Source organism: Falco naumanni, chromosome 8, assembly GCF_017639655.2.
Source record: "Falco naumanni isolate bFalNau1 chromosome 8, bFalNau1.pat, whole genome shotgun sequence".
NCBI lineage: Eukaryota > Metazoa > Chordata > Aves > Falconiformes > Falconidae > Falco > Falco naumanni.
In genome coordinates, this window is record NC_054061.1 from 33,441,140 (window position 1) to 33,462,079 (window position 20,940).

The 20,940-nt window shown below is 41.4% G+C and overlaps 1 protein-coding gene across 8 annotated transcripts in view; it reads right to left on the minus strand.

Moving 5' to 3' along the window:
- KALRN (kalirin RhoGEF kinase) overlaps nucleotides 1–20,940 on the minus strand; it is a 528,347-nt gene that overhangs the window by 214,898 nt on the left and 292,509 nt on the right. For all 8 annotated transcript variants that reach the window (XR_005829443.1, XR_005829442.1, XM_040604676.1 and 5 more), the window contains exon 11: nucleotides 5,216–5,407. Coding sequence is in view for 6 of the 8 variants with exons in the window: in XM_040604676.1 (XP_040460610.1) it covers nucleotides 5,216–5,407 (192 nt within the window). In the remaining 2 variants the exon portion in view is untranslated. The remainder of the gene's footprint in view (nucleotides 1–5,215; nucleotides 5,408–20,940) is intronic.

Genomic DNA, 20,940 nt, shown 5'->3' on the forward strand with positions numbered 1-20,940 from the left:
CCTATGCTCTTCTGACCTACCAACAGCCAGCAAAGCACAGGGCACATGACGTGAAACCACACTACTGCTTCTCCTGCTTTTTTCCTACTCTCTTACTGGAGTCAACACAACCCAAAATGGTGATCTGAAAACCAATGAAATATGAGAAAAATAGGGGTGGTATGAAAACATGCTTTTCATGCACCAAAGAACTATGAAGCAGCTGCAGAACTGCTTTGTAGACCCATATATTGCAAATGGATCTAAATTCAGTGAAGTTCCTTGTTCTTAAATTAGCAACTGCATTATCAGCTAATACAACAAGTAATGCAACAAACCTTTATGTCAGTTACATGGAGAATACACTGAGGTACATAGGCTTGCTCTTAAACACCTAAATTAATCCTAAAAGCTTAAAATCCTGCCGATGAAGTCAAGAATTTATTTGCATGTAGATATCACACAGAGCTATCTATGTGCAGCCTCACCTCAACACCTACTTGACAAAAGTAAGTCCCAGGCTTTTCTACCTTGTAGTTTAAGCTCCCAGCAATGAAGCTGTATCAGAAACTGCTGGTACCAGTATTTCCTGCCACTTTAAGCCAGGCAAAGCAAAACTATAATTGCTAAATAGAGAAGAAAATTGGTATGGAAAGTAAAGACATTTACAAGATGCTAAGTCATCATTTAATTATGGAAGAGGATTTAAAAAGTTTTTAATGATATGGAAATAGTGACTGTACTCTTGTATCTACACACAATTGAATTGTAAAGCACACTTCAGAACCATAAGTTTAAAACTGTGATACCAATGTAAAATACTAAGATTCAGACAATGAATTACAAGAATGCTTTTATTATTTGCCTTGAGGTTTTTGAGTCTTCCGGGTGTGATTTTATCACATCTGCAACCTCTTCTCCAGGAGGCTAAAAAACTATTCTATTTTAAACAAAATGAAATGATAGCCAAGAATCCTGTATCATCATTTGATCCTAGCAGCTGAGACCTCACAGAAAAACATCAACTGTCATAGGATTTGTGATAAAACTGCAAGATTTGACAATCCTGCCAATAATTAATTCAGATCTGAAGTAAAAACCTGAATTCAATCACACTTAATCCTGAGAGAAATTATTCAGGTACAATTCTGTTGAAAGCACTGATAATAATTTATAATTTTACCCTGCTATACAGATAATTGGATTTGATTCCCAGGGTAATGCCTTGGCCTAAAAGGGTATGAAAATATTGACTATAAACTAAGAGAGCATAATGAATACTGCAGGACAGTGAGACATGCATCTCTTTTAGGCATGGCAATAGGACAACTACATTACTCATGAGTTATGACACTAACAATCACTTAGGGGACTGCTCTAAATTTATGCCTCTAAAATGTTTTTACCATACCAGAAAGTCATAATTTCAGCCTATTGCATGTATTGCTAAATAAGGCCAGTTAAAAAAAAAATAAAATATTGTTACGCTTAATTGACAGTCTTTTTCATATTCCTTCAACTGTGTAAGTCAGAGTTTAGCAGAAGGAATCCTCTTATAATGCTTTCATATGAAATAAGCAGTGATTCAAGTCTGCTGTAGTATAGAAAAGCCACTCTTAACTTTCATTGTTCATGAGATATCTGGATTTAAATGACTTGCTAATTCAACACTATATATTGTCCTGAAGAAATCCCAGCAAGGCAGATTACAAAAGGAAACATTTCTATGACAAGGTCACTTTTTAAAAATGGGAGCTGTTACAAGTTTCCCATGTGCTGGGAATCTGAGCAGTCACAGATGGAGATGAAGAGGGAGGCAGAGTACAGGTCAAACAGGGAGAAGTTCACAATCAATGTACTCATCCATGTTTAGGAATTACCACATCTGAAATGCAATTCATCTGTGCTAGGAAGACTGTCAGAAGCGATACGTTTGTTGCAGAGAGATATTTAGAATATTTCCATAATACCCATGTCAGTAAGACTGATTCTTTCTACTTAATTCTCCATTTTGCCAGTTCTGTCTCAGTAGATTAATATATCAAGAAATAATGAGAATTTGGGAAACTTAGATGAAAAATATACCTGGGCCATAGTTTCCTGCATTATTGCCAAGATAACATGAAGGGAAGTGTTACTTGTTTCCAAGGACATAAGAGAAACAGTTGCTAATAATTTAAAAAATGGTTTTAAGAACTACAAAGGATGAAATCAATAATGATGGTTATGATTAAGTAAGTAATAACACCTTCTAGAATAATGCAAAATATGTCAGGTGTTAAACTTGTTAACAACATGCCAGCCAAACTGCTTTCTCCTTGCCCCAAGGCACTCCTAGGTGATGGGTCGGGATGGGCATAGCCCAGTCCAGCATCAGGTACAGCATGGCGTGTAGGAAGGGCAAGGTAAATCAAGGAGGCGTATGTCAGCACTGTAACTGGAAAGTCTTCTGGTAAAACAGCAGCAATGGATCTTCGATCTGCCTGTATTTCACTACTGAACCAAAGGGGTTTTTACCTTGACATCTGCTATAATTTAAATCTGACTGTGAACTCTTTGAACTTAGCTAAAACACTACTGGCTCAAAGGGAATTTTGCTTGACAAATCCTAGGTTCAAAGTTGGAACCTAATGTTATCTTTGTTGTTTGGAACTGAAATCCCAGCAAATGCAGTGAATTTATTTTTAAGCAGTTTCATTGAATGAGCATGGATGGTGCAGATCTGACCTGGATAAGTGGGCAAGTGGCTAGAGCAAGAACCTGCATTTGGTCCAGCCCAGCTCTGTAGGCTGGGAGGTCACACTGAGGCTGAGCTCATTTCCTAGGCAGAGCCCAGAGAGGAACCAACTGAGATCAGCTGATAAGAAACACAGAAAGGACATAATACTATCATAGGCATGATGGCAAAGGGAGGACATTTGTATTTCTTCAATTTTGAGGAATCCAGCTATCTCTTTTATATTCACGTTGAAGAATGACAATTACATTGCTTAACTCCCCATTTTACAATATATGTGAAGGGCTAAGCAAGGCCAAGCAATTAGTCATTTCTACTTGAGCCAATTTATTTATAGCATAAAAAGGCAAATACGGATCTGATGCTCTCTTGTAATACTTTGCCCTTTGCACCAGTTCCCCCCTGGCAGTCTTTGGTTACTTCACTGTGTCTGTGGGGATCTCCTCAGCTGGCAGACAAATACTAAACCAGCAATAATTTCCTCACTTATTATTATTGGCAGAAAATGAGGTATTTGGGCTGTGTGACTCCCACCAGTGCAGAAACGTGTCACTGAAGGAGGCAGGTGCTGACACACAATGAAATTCAGTGAACCTGCAGAAAATCAGAGCATTTGGCCCCCACAGGAGTGAATTAACACAGAAGTGAGTGAAAGCTTCCTTTCTCCTGCAGAGCTACTGTGCATCCTCTGACACTGGGCACCTGCTGGAGACTGCTATAACTTCAGCGGCCTCTTTGCACCCAACCCAATGGCTGCCATTTATTCTGATGAAAGTGGATTCCTGGGTTCACCCTGACTTTGCTGATATCCCAGTTTAACGCTACAGCTGCCTCAATTCCCCTCTAGAGACAGAGAGAGGCACCCGGAGTCTGTCCATTCTAGGTCTCCCTAAAACTGACAGCAAGTACTGAGCTTTCAAAAAAGGCATCACAACACCAACCTGTCTCATGGGTCAACCTCAATGAGGCAGAGATTTAGGGTGTACTGTCAATATCTAGTAAACAGCTGTCACAAAAGACTGTTTTTTGTAATAGTTAAAAAAATGTGCATTTTTATATTTCTCCATTTCTAGATACCAAAACAGGGCTCATTAAAAACAGGTGAGTGGAGCAGGCAAATTCCCTTCTTGTTAAAGAAGGGTAGAAGTGAGTATAGTGCACTGCAATCCAAAACATTTAATACAGGGAAGCTTTAGTTCTCAAACCCAAATTAAGCTACACAGTACCAGTAATCATTAGAAGAAATTAGACGATAGAAAACATATTTTGCTGATAACTTCCTCGAGTCATCCCTATCTTTGTGTTACTAGTCACCACCTGCATAGGTGAAGCGAGGTTAATCACAGTAGGAAACTGTTATGAAATAATTTTGCCTGAGGAAATAACCAATTAAGTTTCCCCTGTGGCAAACCAGCATTTCTGCAAGCATTTGAGCTACACTGGAAACAATAGTACTACTCACAAGCTTAAAGTAAACACATTTTAGTGTATTGCTGAAGCAGAATGTAAAAGAAAAATATTAATGTATCAGCAGCTATAATGGCCACACTGTAACTCCATCTTCTATATAGATGTGTGTGTGTGTGTATATACATACATATATATGAACATGTGCACACAACTTCTGTTTAAGGAGGCTCCCCAACATGCTGAAGCCTGCTATACACAACTTGTTCGTAACATGTAAAACCATGAACACAGGCAAAGCTTTCAGCTTTAAAGAGCATCTTTCTGATCAAGTGTGCCTTTGCAAACAGATGCTGCAGAGTATGAAAACAACCATTCTGACTAATTCCATGTCTCTCAGCAGAAACCCTATCTTTAAAAGTCGCTCATGAGTGAATGGCCTTTGGTCTGCAGAAAAATGTGAAGTATGCTTTAATTATGTCCCCAGTGGCCTCCCATTTGATGTCCTGTCCACTGTATCTCTGTATCTCTGGCAAGGCAGCCTTATCTCTGGATATTTTTCAGTTACACTAAACAGCATTTCTTCAGGTCCTCACTGATTCATGGTATCAGTATGTGGCTTTTTGCTCTTTAACAGTAATTTTGAAAAGTGAAGTCTGCCCTCATTAAACAATGTAACAATGCAAAAAAAAATCCAGTAACACTTAATAATAATGGATACATTAATTAGCATTACATTCAACTGGAAACCCTCTGAGGATGCATATCACACTGCTAGCATGTTTATACCTAATGTGTTAATATCAACTCGTGTTCTTACAAGAGAATTCTTGTTTTTAACAAGACATTCTAGTTGTGAATTTAGCACTGCTTAATATGTTAAGATACGTTGTTCCTGTATTTTAGTGTACTATATCATTCATATATTTCATTCACATTTTACTTTCTCTTTACAACGGTTCATCATATGCATCAAACGAACTGGTATCAGCCCTGCATGGCGAAGACACCTTTTCTCTGTCGTCTGAGTTTTCAGTCAGCCTCTTGCAGCAGTCTGCAATACACAGAAAAATTCCTTCATGCACATCTTACCTCTTTGGTGTGGGTATGGAAGGAGACTGACATGTCCAAGAGAAGCTTCCTCTGTTCCACCCTCCGGACAAAGTCCTGAATCCGTACTTCCAGATGCCGGGCTGCTTTATAGATCTCTTCAGGGTCACATTCCCCAGTCTGAGCCAACTGTTCTGCAGCCTCCAAAAGCTTGTCTGCATTGGTGTACGTATTCTACCAGCAATCAAAGCAAGAAATGGAGTATGAGTAATACAACTGTGGCAAGTAAACCCCTGAAATAGGATGTTTATACTTTCAAAAGTATGAGAAAAAGTGATTACCAGAGTTTTAAAACAAAAGTAATAATTCCTACTAGCACTGCCCTCTGTGAAAGGAGAATGTATAAAGCCACTTAAGACTAATACCTGAGTACACATGAAATAATTTCTTATTTGGAACACACTACCCCAGCCCAAACCTGCCAGGCACAGCAGCAGGACTGTGAACTTGTTTATTTCCAAGTTGCCTGGAATTTCTCAAAGATAATGTAATGAAGCAAGTGGGACTAACCACCTCAGAAGCCTATGGTGCCTCACGTGACAGTCGGCTACTGGCTCGTTGCAAAGGCTTCCCAATGGCTTTCATGTTATAGCATGTAATTACGTTAGCCAGAGACATCTCAGCCTCAAAAACCATTTTCCTTTCACTGGCATTTGTGAGATAACTTGAGAAGACTGTCTTCAAGTTCCTTCTATGTTTTTTCTTCTCATCTACTATTCTGCATCGTATTTCTAAATGGAGTAATTCTATCTGATTAGCTTGCACCTCAGTATGTAATGCTCAGATTGTTTTGGAGGAGTATAATTTCCAGTTTGTCCAAGGCACATACCTGCCCTCCAGTACATAAGAATTTGAACACTTCACCATCCTGAATAGATTTACCCCGTAGCCACAGCCCTTGCGATATGAGATGTATTACCTCTACTTTAAAGAGAGGGAACTGAAGAATGCAGAAGTGAAGCCATGTACCCAAGACATGCCAGACTGTGGAGGAACAAGGTGAATTACCTCAACTTTCAAACTACCTGTTTATCCTTTCTTGCCCTCTTCCACATTGCTGGAAAACAGCACTGAACTAATACATGAGAGAGTCCTATAAATAACAGCAGAAATGGAAAGGGAGTGCAGCCATCTTCTCCATAGCCATGGAGCGATGGTTCTGTCAGCTGTGTTTAGCTAACTGAACATAGCCAGCCCTTGCTGTCATAGAAAAGCTTTCTTCACTGAAGCTGAGGCCAACAGCTCTGTGGTGTTTAACACTTAACAAAAATAAGGACAGACAAAGATATCAGCTTAAGGGTGTTTCCAGTACTGGGTGAGATCTTCAGAAATGTTTGGTTTTGGCCTGACTTCTCCCACTGGGAATTTCAACCTCTGCATCAACAGAACAAGAATTGTAGCACTATCCTTTTCAAAATCCTGCTGAGAATCCTTCTCAGTTTAAAAATACATTAACTCGATGCATACACATCTTTGAACACTGTGGACACACATGTACTTCTGAGCATTAAAGAAACACTGTCAAACATAAAAGACATGAATCAAGTTATGTTGTTCTTAGATAATACCCTGCTGCAGTCAATAGCTGTTGCTTGAGAAAATATTCAATTTTCTCACTGGCCTCCAAGTGTTTAATGGGGGAAAATATTCCCAGTTATAAAAAGCAGAAAGAAACCAGCTCATTCACTGTTCATTTTCCCAGTTTCTGAGGGTTGACTATAAATACACAGTATTTGCATTTCTCCTTTTGGACTGTGAAGAACATATTCTAGACAGTTTTGTTACCAACAGTAAATTTTTATTCCCTCACTTTCAGGCCGCTGCTATAATGGTTAGGTTGTTAACAGCGGCAAATGTTATGTTTTAATAATCATTTTTTGGAAACCTCTTTAGCTGAGAATTTGTAAAAAATGTTCCATTTAATATGATCTGAATTAGGGTCCAATTTCACTTAACAGCATCCTTTCTGAATGATCCTCTTCCAATAGTATTTGGAGCAAATGCCAAAGCTAGCACTATTCTTCAAAGTCTACTCCACTCTAGGGTTTTTCACACATTACCACTACAACAGCTCAAACACCAGTGCAGCTCCCTGCGGAGACAGCTGTTCTCTGCTTTTATTTATAACATTAGTATATTTTCAAATGCATTTGCTCTCTGCTTATGGCACAGATTTGGGACACAAACACCTTGAAATACAGTATGAATACAGCTTTACTGCCTTTGTCCCTAACACGCTTATGTTAATCTCTGCTGAAAACCGTTACAAGTTTACTGAGTCCAACACGTGCTGTACCTAATTCCACCTAGACGAGGCGAGCTCACCAATACAACGATCAGATACAAATATACTGCACGGTGAAAAGGTGTAAGCTGAGCCCTAGACCGGGTAAAAAATTCATGTGGGCTGGCCTCAACAGAGGTTCTGGCCACACTGCACAGACAGTAAAGGATGCAGTGGTCCTGCAGCAGTCCCTTTTGTATTGCACAAGGTTCTCAAAGGCAAAAGGGAATGTGGAAGGAGGCACATACAGTGTTTCCCCTGGGCTGTGCCAGAAACCATCAGCATACCGTTATACTTTCCTGAACCATTCCCACCTAATCTTGGACATGTTTGCATAAATGTGTCATGCACAAGAAGCCTGAACACAGCACATTTTAAGTATGGTGAAGTTCAGCTCCTTTTCTATGTTTGCCCTCTGAGCTTGCAGCTAAGGGTCTGTGTTTTAAAAACAGGTGCTGTTTATGATTGGAAAAACACTAATGGCTTTATCCCTGCCATTACAGAAGGAATGCCTGGTGCTGAGAGACTTCCAGCTCACTGTTGCAGATTTAAGAGATTTAGATACATTTCATGTAAGTAATCACATTTGGGAGTTAACCACACTTGCCTTGAACTCCAGAGTTTGACGTATTCATGAAAGAATTGTCATCTACTGTCTCATGAGATATAAACACAGCACAGGCCAAACAAGCTAGAGGTTAGTTATTTGGTGAGGGCCTGCTCTGCTTTTGTTCTGTTCATCTGATTAAAGTGCATATAAATCATATCAGAAGTTGTTACATATATCAAATATTTTAAGGCACATCTATTTCTCTACAAGTGCTGAACTAAAGATATGTTGAACCTGAGTGCTTCATCCTGGTTGGTACTGTAATACTGCACTGCTTGCGTGTGTCACACATTTTCATCCTGAGCTCACTCTCTTAGTAAGCTCTTCAGATTACAGACCCTTATTTCATTTGTTTGAAGCACTTTGTACTTTTTTGGTGTGACATAACCCTGGATCAGGAATGGGTGGGAATCCAAAAGAGAATAAAGTCTCACAATGAAGAGAAGCATATAGTGCCTCCTTGTCCTACTACCCCCAGCCAGAAGAGGTTACCTCAGATTCCCAGTCCTTCTGAGATCTGGCAGGATCTACCAGAAGCACAGGATCTAGGTACATTTCCAAACTGGTATCAGGATTCAAAACTTTGGAAGAAGGTAAGAGCTAATGTAACCACAGAAGGAATTTTTTTCTCCTACAAGGACAATCATAGCTGTCCCCTTTTCTGCAAACTGCAGGTGCATGGAAGTGGCATCCTGAGAAAGGTGACACCAAAAATGGCTAAACCCTCCAAAGGGAGATCCCATGAAGAATCTCTCCTCTGTATCTGTGGAAATTTGTTCCTGTCAAACTACAATAGCATGTGTTCCACAGAAAAATAATCTGAGTTATACAATGATATGGTCTCTGAAATTTTAGGGTTGTATGGCATTCTTTCCTAACATTGCATTAACCCCTGGGAGAAACCTCATGCAAATCCTTGAAATTCTTAGTGATCTGCTAACTGGCATTACATACTTCTGCACCATTTCAAGCACAAAACCAACCACCATCTCAAATCCCTTAATGATCTTTCTATATTAATCTTTGCATAATCACCTATTTCAATCATGAAATCTGCAAACAGAAGAAAATGAAACTGTACCCTTCAGGTTTCAGACTGGAAATGGCTGTAATAGATGCTCTCAGAGTTCATTTTAGACAGAACCAGAAGGCTTTCATATATCTTCTGTTTCTTGCGAATAACAAAAAAGAAACACAATTATAGAAAATAAATAGACTAACAAAACCTATACAATAATCCCTACCACAGATCAGAAGGCAGGTGATTGTTGTCTTATCCCATGGAAATATATACCAACAGCATTTCCTGTAACTTTCGTTCATTAGTTCTTAAGAGTTTGATATTCTGTAGCAAGTTGAAAAAAAATGGTTTATGAAAAAGCTGATGTGAAATTTGACTGTTACACTTACTGTGCTTTCCTTTGCATTTCAGACCATCAAGGGCCAAAATGTTAGGATCCATTTCCACCTCTGACCCAGGTAGATGGCTCAGCCAGGATTCCACCGTGTCTCCAGGTTAACACACATGAAGCCATCGCTGCATTGGAAATGCGCTATCCAAACACAGCTCTTTTAGCAAACTGCCTAAGATATTTCCTTAAAGTTGAAACAAATACTATTTTGTCCATAATTTTAGTGCCAGAGAAGTGTTTCATCAACTGTTTTCTCCAAATTTAATCCAGGGTAGGAGCTGCACTGATTCTCAACATCAGAGAGCACTGGCTGCCTGCGGTTCGTGCTTGGCCTTATTTGCTACACAGACAATAGCACTGCAGTGCTCAGTACAAACTAACCAAAGGGCCCCAATTCTGCTTTGAAAGTACTTTTTCCTAATTAAAAATAAAGCAAAATTAAATGCAAAAACACCGAATAATGTATCAGTTAATTCTTGGACCGATAAGTTTAGAGGCAGAACAGAAAGATTTTGCCTTTCTTATGATATGTATTGCAATCTAAAGAAGTCAAATACCTTTGTCATTTAGAAAAAAATTAGAAATGGAACGCAATAGACTATTTCAGTTGGAAGGGACCTACAACCATCACCTAGTCTAGCTGCCTGACCACTTCAGGGCTGACCAGAAGTTAACACACATTGTTAAGGGCATTGCCCAAACACCTCTTAAACACCGACAGGCTTGGGGCATCGACCACCCCTCTGGGAAGCCTGTGCCTGTGTCTGACCACCCTTTCTAATGCCCAGATTAACCCTCCCCTGGCTCAGCTTTGAACCATGTCCCCGTGTCCTGTCCCTGGATCCCAGGCAGGAGAGATCAGCGTCTCCCTCCCCACCTCCCCTCCGCAGGGAGCTGCAGAGAGCCGTGAGGCCGCCCCTCGGCCGCCTTTTCTCCAAACGAGACAGACCTGGAGCCCTCAGCCGCTCCTCGCAGGACATGTCCTCCAGCCCTGGCACCGGCTTGGCTGCCCTTGTCTGGATGCATTCAAGTACCTTAACATCCTTTTCAAATTAGGGGAAAAACACCAAACAACCAAAACCCAGGAAACACCAATCATATATATTTGTGTTTTTACTGACCCTTCCCCACATTTTTAATGCATCAATCAATTTAGTGCAGCAGTTTTGGTTTCAACTCAAGTGTATTTTCAGGAACTGATTCTGTCATTTTTCCTCTACTACCAGCTTCACTTGTACATAGTTTATTGCTGCATGTTTCTAGGCAGATTACATGGAAAATAGCCGTGTCTAATGGCAATCCAGGGCAGAGTTTGTGCCCTAAATCTGGCCAATTTTTTTCCTGAACAATCTGCCCTTGCACGGTGTTTTACAACTGTTTATCATATTTGAGAGATTTTCATAGTAACTGTCTCCAAGATCTCCAGCATGTTGTGAACTCTGCCGATCAGCCAGTGAAAGATGCTTAGCTGTATACATCAGGTGAAACATGAGGTAGGGGAACAGAGCAGGTGATCAGACACATTACTGCATTAAACACAAACTGCATACCCTAGACACTGCACCTCCTAAGCAGACGTCTAGATATGCTGAAGGGGAATGATGCAGCACTGGTCTGCCTTACTCTGTGTTAATCAAGTTCTGGGGCTGTGAAAGGCAGCTGCAGGCAAAGGTTCCTCATATTAATTCAGAGAGCTTTGTCACCTAAGTCTTACCATGTAAAAGGCACAGAAGAGATAGCATCTCTAGAGGCCAGTAAGTACTGACTAGAGAGAGAACTTAGATGACTAGCTTAGATCTGATCTTCTTTACTAAAGACTAGTGATGTGAATCCTGCCTTACGCCTGCAGGCTGAAGTTTAGGAGACTTATTAGGCTTTCTCTGATGTGGTATCTCCTTTATGTTCTTTAGAGTCATGACTTGACTCCTCAACACCAAAGATGAAAACTCAGTATTATTACTCCTGCTGTGAAGATGGGATGCTAAGACAAAGTTCAAAGTCTGATCTATCTCTCACTGAAGACAGTAAAAAGGGTCATACTGACTTCAGTGAGAACTGGGTTAGCCTCCCAGACATTTAGTCAAGATTACAGGAAGAGACAAAAAATGGCAAAGGGCTGAAAATTCAACTCTGGGTGTCTCGTATCCATGTTTTGCACGTTGACAGTGGGTATTATTCCTCCCCGTAGAAACTACAGCATGATTCACATTCACAAAATGATAATTATGGAGCTGATTCTGCATTTCTTCCCAATACTTATAAACTACTGTTATCCTGATTTATGAAGCTCAGTTACTGTTATCAGACTCTTTACTCAAGCTACTTTGTTAAAATCTGCTCGTTTTTTGTTTAGGTTAAGTAATCTCACAGTCAGGCTTTTGTGGAGAATTACATCTTCAGTAACTTGATATTCTAAAGCTAAAATGAGTGACCACAATGAAGCATTTCTTTGATAAATAAATCTGGGGTTTAAGGAAGCATCCATCTTTGACAAATTCCTCCTCCCTATAAGCAGGGCAAAGGCTAAGTGCATATGATGATCTAATGTAAGATGTGGTTTATTCCATTTGAATTTCGCATAATGAAATCAAGACCTGTATTCTTACTTGTGCTCCATTGCTCTAATTCAAAACAGACTTACCAGGAGTTACAGTTACAGAAGTTAAAGGCAGAACATCCCTCTGAGGTCCTGCAGCCACTCGCTTTATCAGTCGGCACAGGGTTGCTCCCTACCATACACTAGAATGGAAACTTCCAACCTTTTAAAAAAATATCCAGGTTAATGAAGTTTCCATCACCACCTTCTGCAGACTGTTCTTCCCTTAAATATGGCAATTCATCCTGAGTTTTTCTTGTCATAATTTTGCCCCAGTTCTCCTTGCACTGTCCTTCCTGAGGTGTGAGCTCTTCAAATATTACAGCTTGTTACATTCATCTTTCAACAAACACGTAAGAACATGCCTACCTTTAAATGAATGAATTAAATCTGTTTAAGTAGTTCAATAAATGAGGGTCTCAGGTAAGTTTGTGAGTGCAAGCATATGTGAGTGTGTGTCCAAGTATCAACCACTTGACAATTTCAACAAAATTACTACTATTATCAGAACTGCATCTATTTGCAACCACAGTCTAGGAACCAGAGTGATAAGGAATGTCACCTATGCATCAGGTGACAAGCACTGCATAGAAAACCTCTCTCCCAGCTCCTGGAAAATATACCTTTCCAGCTGATACATGGGGCTGAAAGGTCCTTAATGCCTCTCACTTCCCATTGTCAGACCACGGTTCATTCACAATGATTTAAATTATTTTTCTTCAGGTATTTTCTGGCTCAGCATCTGTATTTACTGATCCATTGTTACTTTCCCCACTGACATTTTCCAGGGAGACTTTATTGTGTCCTTTCAATACTTAAATGGGGCTTATAAGAAAGATTGGGACAGACTTTTTAGTAGGGCCTGTAGCGATAGGATAAGAGGCAATAGTTTTAAATTAAAAGAGGGTAGATTCAGACTAGGTATAAGGAAGAAATACTTTACAATGAGGGTGGTGAAACATTGGCATGGGCTGCCCAGAGAGATGGTAGATGCCCCATCCCTGGGAACATTCAAGGTCAGGTTGGATGGGGCTCTGAGCAACCAGATGTAGTTGAAGGTGTCTCTGCTCATTGCAGGGGTGTTGGACTAGATGGCCTTTAAAGGTCCCTGACAACCCAAACTATTCTAAGATTCTATGATTTGAAGTTTAGCTGAGTTCAGGAAAATCCACAGATTTGGTAAATATGAAGTGTGCTCCCATTTCACATGGCTAAGAGGCCATATATAATAAATACCATGCTGATACTAATTACTACTTTACACCTCTACTAATTCCATGATGTCAGTGAATTATAGAAGCATAAGGGATTTTTCAGCATGAATGAGAAATAAACAGTTCCCAGGAATGACAAGTGGATACGACACAGCATCCTCACTAACCATCGCCAAGAACCAGATACTTTTCCATGTATCATTATCTTTTATTTATGATTTTCCCTCAGGATTCACATAGAAACTGAGATGAACTTATTATTTGAATTTAAAATAGTGACACACATTACATCAAATGCTGAAACCCCAAATAAATTGTTTAAAAGCTACCTTAGACCTTCAAACTAATAAATAAGCAAGATTAGAATCAATAGCTGGAAACACATTAGCTAAAAGAATTCTTCTTTGTGCTATTTCACACTGAGTGCTTATTTTAAATTAAAAAAAAAAGTTACCTATGGTATATTTTATCATATTGATGGTTTACCTCAATCAGAAGTGTAGTCATATATCAATAAGATAATATTCATATTACCACAATCACAGTAATTAACTCTGGTGTGATCCCAACCATTATTCAATACAATGCCAGTGAAACATATAGTAAATAATGTTTTAAGTGCCATCAAATATCACACATCACATCCAATATTAATAAGTATGGAAGGACACACAGATGCACATGTGCGTGCACACAAAAAGAGCAAGCTAACATTTTAGCTTAGTGTGGTCAGCTTAAGTGTCACTGAATTCTTCCATCACTACTAAAGAGTACATCTCTGCAAGGACTTGACTTTGAATGCCACCAGAGCTATTTTCTTCTAAATTAGAATGCTCAAAGGCATGTTTGGCAAAGATCTAGACTTTTCAAACCTCTGCTGAGATTTTTTTTTAATGTTGCGAGATTATTTTTTTTGCAAGGGGGAAGACAAGGGATATCCTTCTTTTTGTTCAGCAGAAAGACTACACTCAACAAAGGTTTCACCTGGAGCATGGCAAACTTACCCTTTCCTCCCTATTCTGTTTTAATTGGTATATATGTGTGATCTCTATTAAACAAACCACTAAGCACTTGCTTAATATTAGATAAGTAAACAGTCCTTCCCTTTCCAGGGAAGCAATCTGCACACTTCATGTTATAAAGAGGGCATATCACCGCAGGATTACACTGGAGTCTGATACACATTCTTGAAGAAGGTGCAGTTTACCAGAAATACGTGGCCCTTTACACTTTGTAAGACATGATTTAAGAAGTTTTGATCTGCAAAACTCCACAGAGGAACTGGAAGAACACCCCTTTGGCACAAGAATGAAGTTTTAGTTCCACAAAGCCAAGCTTCGGCATCTTTCCTGAGAACAAGGAAGGTTGCCAGCTGAGAAAGCAGTGTTGCCCCAGGAAGTCTTATGCCCTGGATCTAATAACCAGACAACTATGTTTACAAAATAAAGAATCATTGGTAGAAACAGTTTTCAAAGACTGCATTGAAAAAAAATAACTGACAGTTTTAACTCAGGTGGTCTCACAGGCCTTGAAAGCCAGCAGTTATATCTCACTATGGCACCTAAAGGCACCCTAAATAGAAACAGTATCTATTCAATATGTAGGGTCATTTTGTGCTTAAAGGAATTTTGGGTTTTTTTCCTGTCACCCTACTGATTTTCTGGGAGAAGCATATCTAAACAGCATGTTGAGATTAGATGATGAAATACTCTTGCAGTGTCAGTATTTTCAATATTTTATGGACTGTACAAGGATCTACAAGAATTAGGGAAGGTATCTGAAATTCATAGAATCATAAAATCATAGAGTCAGTTAGGTTGGAAAAGACCTTTAATATCATCAAGTCTAACTGTTCATGCAGGACTGCCAAGTCCATCACTAAACCATGACCCTAAGCACCGTATCTATAAGTTTTTTAAACACCTCCAGGGATGGTGATTCCACCACCTCCCTGGGCAGCCTGTTCCAATGCTTGACCACACTTTCAGTGAAGAAATTTTTCCTAATCTCCAATCTAAACCTCCCCTGGTACAACTGGAGGCCATTTCCTCTTGCCCTATTGCTTGATACTTGGGAGAAGAGACCGACCCCCCCCTGCCTACAGCCTCCTTTCAGGGAGCTGTAGAGAGCAATAAGGTCTCCCCTCACTCTCCTTTTGTCCAGTCTAAACCATCCCAATTCCCTCAGCTGCTCCTCATCAGACTTGTGCTGCAGACCCTTCCCCAGCTCCGTTGCCCATCTCTGGACACGCTCCAGCACCTCCATGTCCCTGCTGTAGCGAGGGGCCCAAAACTGAACCCAGGATTCGAGGTGGGGCCTCACCAGTGCCCAGCACAGGGGGACAGTCACTGCCCTGGCCCTGCTGGCCACACTGTTTCAGATACAAGCCAGGATGCTGTTGGCCGCCTTGGCCACCTGGGCACACTGCTGGCTCACGTTCAGCCGGCTGTCGACCAGCACCCCCAGGCCCTTTTCCTCCAGGCACTTCCCAGCCCCCTGCCCCCAGCCCGTAGCGCTGCGGGGGGTTGCTGTGACCCACGGGCAGGACCCGGCACTGAGCCCTGTTGAACCTCATACAACTGACCTGGGCCCATCGGTCCAGCCTGTCCCGATCCTCTGCAGAGCCTCCTGCCCTCTGCACATCAACACCCCCCAGCCTGGTGTCACCTGCAAACTGACGGAGGGAGCACTCGATCCCCTTGCCCAGATCATCGATGAAGACATTAACCAGGACCGGCCCCACCACTGAGCCCTGGGCAGCACCACGTGTGCCCGGCCACCAGCGGGATGTGACTCCATTCCCCACCACCCTGGGCTCGGCCGCCCAGCCAGCTTTAACCCAGCACAGAGCACCCCTGCCCAAGCCAGGAGCAGCCAGTTTCCCTGGGTGAATGCTGTGGGAGATGGTGCCACAGGCTTTACTAAGGTCCAGGTAGGCAACATCCACAGCCTTTCCCTCATCCACTAGGCGGGTCACCCTGTCAGGGAAGGAGATCAGGTTCATCAAGCAGGACCTGCCTTTCATAAACCCATGCTGGCTGGGCCTGATGCCTGGGTTGTCCTGTACGTGCCATGTGATGAATTCAGGATGATCTGCTCCAGTAGTTACCCAGATCCTTATTCCTGCCCTTCTTGTAGACACGTGTCACAGTGACTAACTTCCAGCATTCTAGAACCTCTCCAGTTTGCCAGGACTATTGATAAATGATGGAGAATGGCTTGGTGAGGTCCTCCGCTGGCTCCCTCAGTATGGGTGGATCTCATCCAGCCCCACAGACTTGTGCATGTCTAAGTGGAGCAGCAGGTCACTGACCATTTTCTTCTGGACCGTGGGGACTTCATTCTGCTCCTCCTCATTCCGGTCTTCCAGCTCAGGGGCTGAGTACCCAGAGGGAAGCTGGTCTTACTGTTAAAGGCTGAGGCAAAGCAAGAGGTAAGTACCTCAGCCTTTTCTTCGTCCTCTGTGGCAATGTTCCTGGCCGCATCCAATAAAGGGCAGAGATTATGCTTGGCCCTTCTTTTGTTTCTAATGTATTTGTAAAAACATTTTTTGTTTTCTTTTACAGCAGCTTCCAGCCTGAGTTCTAGCTGGGCTTTTGCCTCTCCAGTCTTCACCCTGCATAACCTCTCAACAACCTTATAGTCATCTAGAGATGCCTGCCTCTTCTTCCAAAGCTGGTAAACTCTCCTTTTCTCCATGAGTTCCAGACAAAGCTCTCTGTTCAGCCAGGCCTGTCTTCTCCCCAGCCGGCCTGTCTTTCGGCACATGGGGTCAGCCGGCTCCTGTGCCTTTGACTACCTTCCTGAAGAATGTCCAGCCTTTCTGAACCCCATGGCCCTTCAGAACTATCTCCCAAGGGACTCTGTCAATGAGGCTCTTAAACAGGTCAAAGTCAGCCTTCTGGAAAGCAGTTCTGCTGATCCCCCTCCTTACTACTCTAAGAATCAAACTCTTGTCATCTCATGATTGCTATGCCCAAGATGTCCTTCAACCACTACATCACCCACCAGTCCTTCCCTGTTTGTAAAAAGCCAGTTCAGTGGGGCATCTTCCCTGGTTGGCTTACTGAGCAGCTGCATCAGGAATTTATCTTCCACGCACTCCAGGAACCTCCTAGACTGTTTCTTATCCATTGTGTTATATTTCCAGCAGATGTCCGGTAGGTTGAAGACCCCCACGAGAACAAGGGCTAGAAATCTTGAGACTTCTCCCAGTTGCTTGTAGAATGTTTCATCTGTCTCTTTGTCCTGGTTGGGTGGTCTATAAAAGAATCCTACCAGGGTATGCACCTTGTTGGCCTTCCCCGATTCTTACCCACAAATACTCAACCCTTTTGTCACCATCATTCAGCTCGGGGCAGTTGAAACATTCCCAACATACAGAGCTACTGTACTGTTGCTTCTTCCTTCTCTATCCCTTCTGAAGAGTTTATAGCCATCCATTGCAGCACTCCAGTCGTGTGAGTTATCCCACCATGTTTCCGTGATGTCAATAATGTCATAGTCTTCCTGCTGCAAAATGGCTGCCAGCTCCTCCTGTTTGTTGCCCATGCTTCAGGCATTAGCATAGATGCACTTCAGCTGTGCTATCAATCTCACCTCCAACCCTGGCATGCCACCCCCAGGCGCAGGCTCATCTGTAACAAGCTTGGTTTTATTCCCTTCCCCCTTCAAATCCAGTTTAAAGCTCTCATTCCACTTTCAGACAGGTGAACCCCATCTGTTCCCAGCCACCTTGCTACCATGTAAATGGACCCACGATCAAAAAAGAACCCAAAACAACCTGGAAATGACAAGGGAGCACAAGGAGGCAAACTGTCAGGAGCTAAACACAGCATTTTGAAAACTTCTCAAATGATAAATATCATCAACAAGCCCAGATTAGTTCACAGCAAAACTCCGCAACTTCTTTATGAGAGACGGAAAAGGTAAGACACATGCAGAAACAAAGGAACATGTGGCAGCTCCAAGGTGAGCAGCAATCTGGGAGGGCACAGTATTGTTTCTGTCCCAAAGGCTCAGCTCGCATCTTTTCTGAGCCCTGCAGAGATGAGTACAACCATGACAGCTTTATCACATCCTGCTGGTCTCCTGAATTGATATAACCTCAGGAATTCTGGGTTTAATATCATGCTCACAGTTTGGAGATTTCAAAGACACAGCAATGACAGTATTAAAGGGCTTGGGACTGTCAGCAGCACTGGGAAAAGTCAGTACCAAATACAACTAGCAGTGCTGCTGCAGAAATAAACCTACGAGGATGTGAACTTCTGTAAACTGCCTGTCTTTGTTTCTAGCATCTAGGTTTTTATGAAATCTGCTTTAAATAAGACAGTAAAGTGTTTTCTCGCCCTGCTTCCCCCCCAGCCACTACCACAACTCAGCTACGCCTTTATTTCCCATTAATGTAGAGACAGGTTATAACATCTTTCCTGAAGCACATTTTGAGTGACATGGGACTGTTTATAGAATGAGATAATGTTTAACAAAAGAAAATTCAGCAACACTTTGACCCAAATTCTCCAGAGCTCTCAGCTTAAGAATTCCTATATAGCCAAATACAAAGACTAGACCGTCTGGAGCACAACACAGTACTGCATATACATCACATAATACTCATTCTTTCTGTCTGGTAATACATGACAAAAATGCAACACAGGCTACTGCAAAAAGGTAACTCTACCATGAATGCATCATAGGACCTCGAGATTTGCAGTGAACTCTATTTTGCCATAAGTTAAAGGTTACCTCTGACAAGCAAAGTGATGTTTGACGGAAAACTACAGAGGAAGATATGCCACAGTCTTTTAGCAGGGTTAGTGCAGTGCTGCTACTTCAGGAAGGATGCAGAGATTTAATGACATTTTTGCTGCTGCTCCTTTGAAACACAGATTACCTCCCTGAGACACTGCATTGCATCAGCTCCCATGCACTGACCCAGGCGAGAGCAGTATGGGAGATGCTCTCAGTGAGGGCATCACGTCTTGTGGTGCAGCTGAGCTGGTGCTATGTACTAGCACTGTCTATATACCCTCTAAACTCAGAGGAAAGCAGGGAGTCCCTTGGTATTCTCCTGGATCCCTTCTATTTGCAACAGTAAGTTTAACTTGTGGAAAAGATTAAGTTAAAAATTGGTTTTTCCATCTAAAGTAAGCCTCACACTTCAGTACACATCCAGCTGAAGACAAAACACATGAAGAAAAAACACCAAAACCTCTGTTTTGTTGACAATTTGGTTATTTCCATTTGGTAGAAGGACATTTCTCAATATATCTCAATATACCTTGTGAACAGGAATGGCAACACAACACCTGCCCACCACTCAGATAACTCTATCCCCATCCCCCTACTCTCTGTACCTCAGATAACTTGATGGTGAATGCCCCTCTGCCACCTACAAGAATAAGGCACCCTCCCTAGCTTAATTAAAGTTGAAGTAACTTTTTACTTCATCTCCTTGTTCCAGTTTAGCATCCTTAGGAGGAGGTCAACAAGATGGGTCCCCCTTTGGATTCAGAATGTCTTCACTGTCAACATTAATTAAGCTCTCCATCATGGTTTACACCTTGGATTTTGTTTCAAATTAGTAGAAACCATCTCTGAATTTTATTAGATTTATCAACCAATTTTTCATCATCGTTATCTCCCTGACATGTGAACTGTCTGTACAGCTTACCCATCAAATTAATTCTTCAGAGGTGCCACCAAAGCAAAATGGACTATGGGCTCTGTATTCCCTAAAACTTGACAAGTTTAAAACCAGAATCTGTAACAGCTAGTGCGATATAGTACATATTTATAATGAGGAAAAATAACAGGGTTTTTCACTACCCTGGACATAATAAACAATTGTATTTATTTATTTATTTTATACCACAATTATTCATATACTTTAAAAAAGTTCCAGACAGGAACTAACATTTTTCATGTTGGTCAGAAAGCATTTATATGGTGTGCATTTTAAAAATGTGTTCTACTGTGTGAAATTCAATCCGGGTTATCGATAATCACAACAAAGATTTAGAAAGATAACATATTATGTATTTATTTATTTCTGGCCTTTATTAGGTGGCCACACATGATCTGAGAAAAATATATCTTAGTAATGACTTACAATGAAAGATCTGGTACAGAACAGTATTCCCACCAGAAATCTTCATGCTGTAAAATGTATTGATTTTTGGCACATCGTAGATTTCCAAGAATACTACAGGCATATGAGATACTGCCTCTACAGTCAACATCTGCCAAACTTTTTACTATAAAAATTCCTGAATGCTTTCTAGTGTATTCTTTATTTAATGTTGCCGAATTCTTTCCTCTCCCTATCCAATCGCCCTTCCTCCAAAAGTTCCAAATCAGGCCCCCAAAGGATACAACTGGACATAATACAAGGCAAAACCAAAGATCAGAGAAATTCTCTTTGAGTTGTCTTTTAATCTCCCTCTGCCTATTATCCCTGAGTCCCAGTTTTGTGCCAAACCCCAAGCAGTAGGATCTGGGCACCTGCCCCCACCCCTGGAGGCATGCCCAGCAGGTCCAAGCAGTAATTCACGCTACTTCCACAATTCCCATCCCAAAATAATCTCCT